The sequence below is a fragment of the Dipteris shenzhenensis genome, chromosome 16, assembly GCF_047967505.1.
Source record: "Dipteris shenzhenensis isolate YYH24624 ecotype China chromosome 16, Dip_SZ_1.0, whole genome shotgun sequence".
NCBI classification, from domain to species: Eukaryota; Viridiplantae; Streptophyta; class Polypodiopsida; order Gleicheniales; family Dipteridaceae; genus Dipteris; species Dipteris shenzhenensis.
Genome location: NC_141611.1, coordinates 18,295,068 through 18,303,271, shown reverse-complemented (window position 1 = coordinate 18,303,271; position 8,204 = coordinate 18,295,068). Strand labels below are relative to the sequence as shown.

Sequence of the window (8,204 nt, the reverse complement as noted above, 5' to 3'; positions counted from 1 at the left end):
CGAGTTTTATATAACTTCTACGAGTCTTCATTAGAAGCGTCATCGTGGCTTTTTCATCAGAAGTTCAGAATTATACATAAAATTGGAACCGAGTTTTATATAACTTCTACGAGTCTTCATTAGAAGCGTCAAGAGAATTGTTCAAGATCAACCTGTAAGAGATGCATCCTTTTCTTTGATTACATTAGTCCTAACACAACTGGTAAGCTACAATCACACATTATCACAGTAGAAGGTTGAGAAAGAGCCCAAAAACAAACTAGTCCTTTCCATAAAAGTTTGATCAAGTTTCCACGCCACCGCCCCTTGACCCTCCCACCGGCTGTTGCCGGTAGCCCCCCCGCCCTCACAGGCAGTTTTCCACATTTACAGATCCGAAATGTTTGAATTGCGAAAGGGAGAACCGCTAAATCTCCCAAAATCTCTCACGGGATGCATCATCTTCTTTAAATCTTTCACGGGATGCATAATCTTCCTAATATTTCTGCCATCTTTTCCGATGAATTACAATGATTCCTTTCACAACCAAAGCGGTTGATTGCCAGAGCCCTCAGCAACAAGCTTTTGCGAGCTATCAAAACTTAAAATGTGAAAGAGGTTTTCTTTTATGGAAAAAAAAAATGTGAAAGAGGTTTTCTCACGGATCTGACGCTCGAGTCGCTGTCGCAGAGAGGGCGCCAGATTGAGTCCTCTCGAGACTCCCACATCTACAGATCTAAAATGATGGCTCCTCCGCTGAAGGTCTTGTCGGAATTCTGAAAGCAGGGATTGGCGATCTCAGGTGAGGAGGTCCAGCACCGGTTAGATGGATCATAAACTTCCACTGCATCGGGTCCGTTGTTTGCCATCTTGACGTAGAATTTGCCTCTAAACATCTCGCCCTTGCACGCTCCCTTTGTGTTTCGCATACTCGCAATCGCCTCCCACTCATCTCTCAGAGGATCATACACCTCTGCAAAGGGCAATGCCAGGCCGCAAACATCGTACCCCCCAGCCACAATCACCCTCGGCTCGTTCCTCCTGCTCTCGATGAATGAACCGGCAGCAAAAGCATACCTTGCCGTTTTCATGGGTTTTACCTGCTTCCAGCGATTACAAATCGGGTCGTAGACATCTACTCTACGGAAGACTACCCACGCATCAGGCTTGCGCGAGATCAGTGGCGATCTACCACCGAGGATGTACAGAAGACCATCGACTCCAGCTGCCGCTGCGAATTGCAGCCTCTGAGGTCCAGTAAGCAGCGCTATAGGACGTCGGAAACCCAGATCTTCTGCACAGCCTTGCAATCCTTTGTAGCATCCTTGCTCGTATTTGCTGTTTAGAATGTAAGTCGCAGATTCTGTCAAAGCCAGAGTCCGCCTTAGCTGATACAGGTATTTTGCTTCCGCAAGCGCAAACCACCTCTTCGAGACAACCTTCACCAGAGGAATATAGCGGAGTGGCAACCTCGCAAAGCAGGCTTGAAGCAATTCGTCCGGAAGGTCATTCAGAGTAGTGACTTTGTTTAGACCGTTAGCAGCGGCAGCAGGTGTTATGCCACCATCGTTGGCATCAGCTTCTTGTGAGAGATCGTGTTCCGTCATGGGGAGGCTGTTATGGAAAATTCCGGTTGCCAATCCGACATGGATGCAGGAGGAAAGAGAGGAAGAAACAAAATTATGTTGAAGGAGAGGTTTCATAGAAGGCAAACTCGACAAGGAGAACGATAGAGCGAGGCAACAAAGATGGATCTGACGAAGAATGAATGCGAAGCAGCTGAAAAGAAGTAAGAATGATGTGATGCAGCAGCCAAGTAAGGCGAATCGGAAGCAAGGAGTATGAATCTGATGCAGCTGCGACGTAGTAAGGCGAATCTGAAGCAATGCAACGAAGTATGAATCTGTCGATGCAGTGAGTAAGGCGAGGAAAACTGCAAATCTGATGCTAATGAATGAAGCAAAGCTGTGAAGAACCTGAATATTGAATCTGATGCAATTCTGAGCGACGCGAGAATTGTAATAAAGAGGACGACGACGACGGGAAAAGCGGCCAGGATTTGACTTACAGCACACACGTCGGCTCTTCCTGCCCACGTGACACCCCTTTACAGGGGTCGTATCCGGCATTTGCACAAGTGTCAGCCTGCCAAGGAAAATGGCCCACCCACGTGGACCAGTCTGGCTGACGTGGACCTTGCCTTGCCGGGACGTTCGCCCACGTGGCCGATCGCTGGCGTGTGTCTCGCGCTGACGTGGCCCTCGCGATGTCGGCAGTATTAGGGGCCGAAAATCACGGAATTACTAGGACTCAGAATTATAAATCACGGAATTAGTGCTTAATATTAATTTAGGAGCGTATTATCGGCGGTTGCATGCTGCCGAGGACGGATTTAGGCCATAAAATCGTGTGGGGTTTTCGCTATAAATCGCTAAATATATATTCGGCTGGAATCTTGCAAGATTCAATCTTTACAAAAAAATCTTACAGATTCAATCATGCAGATGAATCATAAATTCAAGAATCATAAATTCAATCATCTTGTTTCGTCCACCTGCACGTAAGATTCCGTAAGAACCGTGTTGGAACTTGGATTATGTAAAAAAAGCAACGAGTAGGAATTTGGAAACGTCAAACAAATGATCAGATAGAGCGTTTCAATCGATCGATGGGTTACATCTGTCTGATTATTACAACAATTAACGAGTAATGGATGGGAAACATCAGATGATCGTCATGAATCCGCGACCCGTCATCCGTTTTTTGTAATTCTGATGTAGTGTGAGTCGTGAGTGTGACTTAACGTCACTGTATGAATCTGTGTGATTATAATAATCGATTCTCATTTGTCGGCTTGATGTCAATTTGTCAATGCGTAAAGTTCGACGTGTTTGATTTGATTGCAGTAGTACGTTACGGCGGTTTAGCGTAACATCATTTCTTTCTTTCAGACTTCGGTTATGGTCCCAGGTCCATTGATTCTTTACGTAGCTCACAGTTTTTCCACGACAGATATGATATATCGTGGATGATACGAAAAGTCCGTCAGTCCGTGCCTTTATTTTTAGCTTCCCCATCTAATTCTGTCCTCCCCACCGGTCACATATCACAACGGATGAGCTCATCATCACCAATCCATTCACAGAAGTTCCTCCATCGCTTCGCCTCTCTCTAAAATCTCCATTCCCCAGTCCACACTCCACTAGCGTCCATCCATCGTCTTCTCCGCTTCGCGACAACAATCGCCCTCCGTGCATCGTTCATCGTTTCATCCTCTTCTTTTGTTCCGCGCACCGAACAGCCGGTTCTCTGCGCCAGATTCCCAGATTACCCTCTTTATTCGCCAGCGCTTCTGATCGATCACGATTCACGAATCGCGCTTCAGCTGCCCCCCGCCCACTTGTACAATTTCGAGCGTTACGTAATACGACCTGCCAAAATTCCGACCTCTTCTTCAGGCTTTCGTTGCAACCTCGCCGTTTCATTCCGTGTAACGACAAATACCAGCTCCTGATGGTCCTCATCAGACGACACCCTGTCGTGATTCATGAGTTGCTGTTTCAATCTGGGATCCAAAGCAGTGGGCAGTGGGCAGTGGGCGCCGGGCAGACTTACCCTTCGTCGACGGAGATCTTGTAACCACGCAAGAAATTGCATCGGAGCCCACTTCTCTTGGCAGGTGCCAGCAACAAAACCTGCAGTGAAATCTCCGGGAAATTCCGAAACCAGTAAAATGGACAGGAGATCGTGTACAGATTGAAGGGATTTGTGAATCTACTCCTCCATGGATTTCATTTGTGAATCTACTCCCGTCTCGAATCCATGCACAAAACGAAAACAACAATCTGGCCACACATACGTTATCGACAATGCCAACGCCTTTCATCTTATTGCATCCTACAAAGCCTTACCTTTGAAAAAGGCAACGGACTAAAGTTCTCGTAGCAATGGGGTCAATGATTCCAACACTCACCTTCACAAATGCAAACAACCTTCTTTGCCAAAAAGAAAAGAAAAGCAAACTACTCACCTTTAGGACTGCAAATTACCATAACCTTTGGAATGCAAGTACCCATGCAAACAACCTTCCTTGCCAAAAAGAAAAGAAAAGCAAGACTACCATAATCAAAATTTCTAGTAGCAATGAAGTCAATCATCCTAACACTCACCTTAAGAAATGAAAATTATGGTAACTCTTTGGAATGTAACTAACATGTAGCTCGTGGAGCTGAACATGCACATTTGGAATGTGGTGACAAGCTTTACCATTATTTTCCCATGACATTGCATGAACACGAGAACGATGTTCATACAGTATTTGATTGACATTAGCAAGGAAACGTAGTGTTATTGGTTAAATTATCTTGCAAGGCCAAGTGTGGGCTACCCACCTTCAACCTTTCTTCTTTTCTCTTCTTTTTGAGTAGCTAAGGGTTGGGTTGTCAAGGAAAGATAGAAGTTTGACTTAGCATGTGGTCATATGGTTTGCGTATCCTTTCTATTTTTAGGTGTGAAGGTTGGTATGTTTTTGAGGGGTGTCCCTCTAAGAGTATACTTGAACCACGATGCTCTTATTCATTAATATGGAGGATTTGCGATACTTTGATTAATTGATCATCTTTTTAGACAAGAGGTTGTGGGGCTATGTCATTTTATGAATCTTTGCAAGCAAGCCATAAAGACTTTGAAGCCACCTACTTTTTCCATGAGCAAGAAGTTTCAAATAAAAATACATGGACAAATATATACAATACTAGCAAGATACTCAAGAGATACTTGCAATTGATAGTCTCCTTGACATAACATAATGTGCATCAATGCCTTATGGATAATTCTATGTTGTGATATGTGTATTTAGAAATTCCTTGCTTTCTATCATATTGGTTGTAATTCTACAGTTATTGTCACATGTCAAAAAATATTTACCAATTATCATGAATCACATGACTCAATGAATAGTTTATAGCCATAAATTTACCATAATTATCTAAAATTTTCCAACGAGCTTTGTATCTAATTTGATTTGTCTCAAAATTTATCATGGTGTGGGAGCAAGGGGTGCACATAATACAAAGTGTTAGAAATACCCTTTAGTTGTAACTTGTTCCCCCAAAAAAGGCCCTACATGCAATGTATGACTAAACCACTAAAACTATGTACTTTTGGTAAAAGAACATATCCTTCCCACACAAATCCCCTTTCCCCTTCTTGTGAGTTTGTATGAAGTTGGCCCCCCAATTAAAGAAGTATCAAACTCACATGCTATGTAAGTTTGATAGGATTGACATGGAGAAGGTAGGTCTTCACATAAACCATGCAGAAGGACAAGCATATAAAGATTGAGCTTTCAACCAATAAGTAAAGCTAGTCCTTGCTACTTTCCCTACATGGGCCATACCTAATCGATATCTTTAGAGGACATTCACAAAAGCTTGCTAACATTAAAAAATAACATATAAAATTGTAAAACTTCATATGAAAATCCTCATGTAATAGTTATTTTTAGAACTAGTATGTCCAAACATGTCCTTTAAACAATGTGCTTCTTGCTTTGCAAGACCCCATAAAACGGGTGCCATTTCTTCCATTGTACAAGCATGTCCTTCAGACAATGTAAGTTTCTTATGCCTTTGCAAGAACATGGAAAAGGGGCCCATTTTTTATGCTTTATTTAGAACATTTCTTGCATTCCTATCATGACATGTCGATACGATTAAAGAGAGCTAGCTTTACCACTTTCTAAAATTATAGTAGGTATAGTGAAATGAAATAATAGATCTAGACATCACCTTCTACAATATAAGATTTGCTTATATTGATTTCTCCATATGAAATGGAAACTCTTAGATTTTATTCTATGCAGCATTACCTTTTTCTATGTGATATTAGAACATTAGGGAAGATTTGGACTCAAAAGGCCTCATAGGGAATGGATTAAGACCTTGGAGAGGGTCCCCCACCCTAAAAGTTCACCCCGTGGGATTTTGGGGGTTCCCACTATCCCCCGAAATGTACAACTCCCACTCCCACTCCCACTCTCACTCCTATTTAGGGAGGCAAAAGCTTCTCTCACTAGGATGGTCCCACTTGGGGTTGGGGGGACTATCTCTAAAAGCTACCCCTCTTCCCTCACTAAGATGGTCCCCTTTCCCCAAAACTACATTCGAAAGACCTTTGATTAGGCCCTCGAAAGCTTCCCTTGAAAGGGCCTCGAAAGGGCTAAGCTTTGAATCTCCTCAAGAGTCTTTAATAGCACATTTTCTAGCCCCTTCTCTTACATTGAAGGCAAGTAGCTTTGATAATAGGTGGGCTTCTCTTACAATTGATCCATTCTTACAGGAAGTATAGACAGATCAACATCCAATCCATCAGGAAGCCATTTTTGCATTATACCATCTACCTATTGATGAAAGATCTACTCAAGGGAGTGATCACCACAAGGTAAAGGCCATTTTTCGATACAAATACTGACCTTTTTTACACTAAAAAGTTTTTTTAAAAGCGAAAAAAGGTCGATATTTACATCACTATTAGCATTGAAAAATGTGCGTTGGTACATAAGTGTTGGTATATACCGACACTGGTAAAGTCGGTATATACCAACACTGGTAAAGCGTCGCTATATACCGACCTTTAACAGAACTTTTTAAAAAAATTAGTGGGATAAAACAGGGCTTGTTGTGGCTCCGTTTTTCCTCACTAATGTTTATTTTTTTGCATTATAAAATAATGTTTACAAGCAAATAGGTGAGATAAAACTCTTAAACCTTGTTTGTTACAAAATTTCCCTTTCGAAAAGGGTGATACAAAATCACTCAAACGAGCCGATAGGCAAAAGCATATACATGCCAAAGTATATAAAACCTTGTTTGTTACAAAATTTCCCTTTTGAAAATGCTGATACAAAGTCGCTGAAACGAGTCGACAAACAAAAGCATATACATGTCGAAGTGTATACAAGCTACTACTACTAATACTACTATTACTACTGCTCATCCGACTCATCATCGTCATCGTCGCCCTGGCCCTCCTCACCTCTGCTTGATCCCTAGCCCTTGTGACCTCTGCTTGAACCCTGGCCCTCGTCGACGTCTAAGCCAAATCCCCTGAGAACTGCCTCCTCGCCATCATCACTGCTCGACTCTGCTGATGGATTGTTTGAGCTTGCACACTAAGAGTGAAACCATTTTAATTTGAAATTAGATTGGAACTTAAAGAAAAAAATAATTTAAAAAGTGAGATTACAAGTTGGAGTAGACTTATACCGAGTGAGCAACCACCGCAGTCTGCCACTCCCTGTGCCTCCATCTTAATAAATCACTTCCTCACTCCTATGTGGAATGCACGGTTCATCTCTTCGTTTGTGGGACGACGAACAAGCATAGATTGTTATGGACCTAAATTACGAGAGTTAGATAAAGTGCATGTAATATATAGTAGAACAAATAGAACAATAACTTAAATGAGAAGTAGACTTACCACCCATGCCTCGAACGGGGCCCATTTGCCACCGCTACCAAGGTGCGAAGCACCTACGGTGTCTAGCCATCTCCTCGTAGCCCTCCTCTGATTGTCGAACTTTGTGGGTGTGTCCCTTAGCTCCTTCTTCAAAAACTTTCAGTCACCTTTATCCACCCACCTGGGTTTAGGCTTCTTTGCCACGATGGCATCTTGCAACTCTAACCTGCAATGCTTCAAGATAGCACACATGCGCCCTCACATGTATGTGTCATCAAACTCCCACTTGTGGGGGCTAGGAAATTGTCTTTTCAATTCCTCGATGGACTGCCTTCTTCTTTTCTTCATCTTGGTTCTGCTAGTCGATTGTTATACCGCTCTTGAAATGGTGGCTCATCAACCGCCTCATGGTGGCCAACACTTCTTTGCCCTTTTTATTTTCTATGATCTCTTTACCCATAGTGGGCTCATAGTAAAGGTCCTCGAGCGAGGGAGTGGCAGTAGTAGAGCTAGAGTGAGGGGTGGTACTGCGAGTGCTTATGGAGCGAGGAGTAGCAGAGGGAGTGGGCACTGGGGTGCCTCTACCTGTGAGTGGAGAGGGCAAGGGACCTGACTAGTACTGGGTCTCATGACAAAGTGGAGACTTGTAGGGATGTGAGTGTGCTAACTCGTCTACATCCCTCGAGTCACCACAGTAGCCTCGACCCTTACTACTCTTCCTGGACCTACGATGGGTATGCCTAGGTGATGACCCCTCGGTCAAAGGG

At 43.2% G+C, this 8,204-nt stretch overlaps 1 protein-coding gene across 1 annotated transcript; it reads right to left on the bottom strand.

The window, feature by feature from the left end:
- Positions 1–344: 344 nt before the first annotated feature.
- LOC147892642 (F-box/kelch-repeat protein At5g26960-like) lies at positions 345–2,108 on the bottom strand. The gene has a single exon (XM_087386758.1). It carries the CDS (start codon positions 2,106–2,108, stop codon positions 708–710), a length of 1,401 nt encoding a protein of 466 aa, XP_087242884.1. The 3' UTR covers positions 345–707.
- Between the last annotated feature and the right edge of the window lie 6,096 nt (positions 2,109–8,204).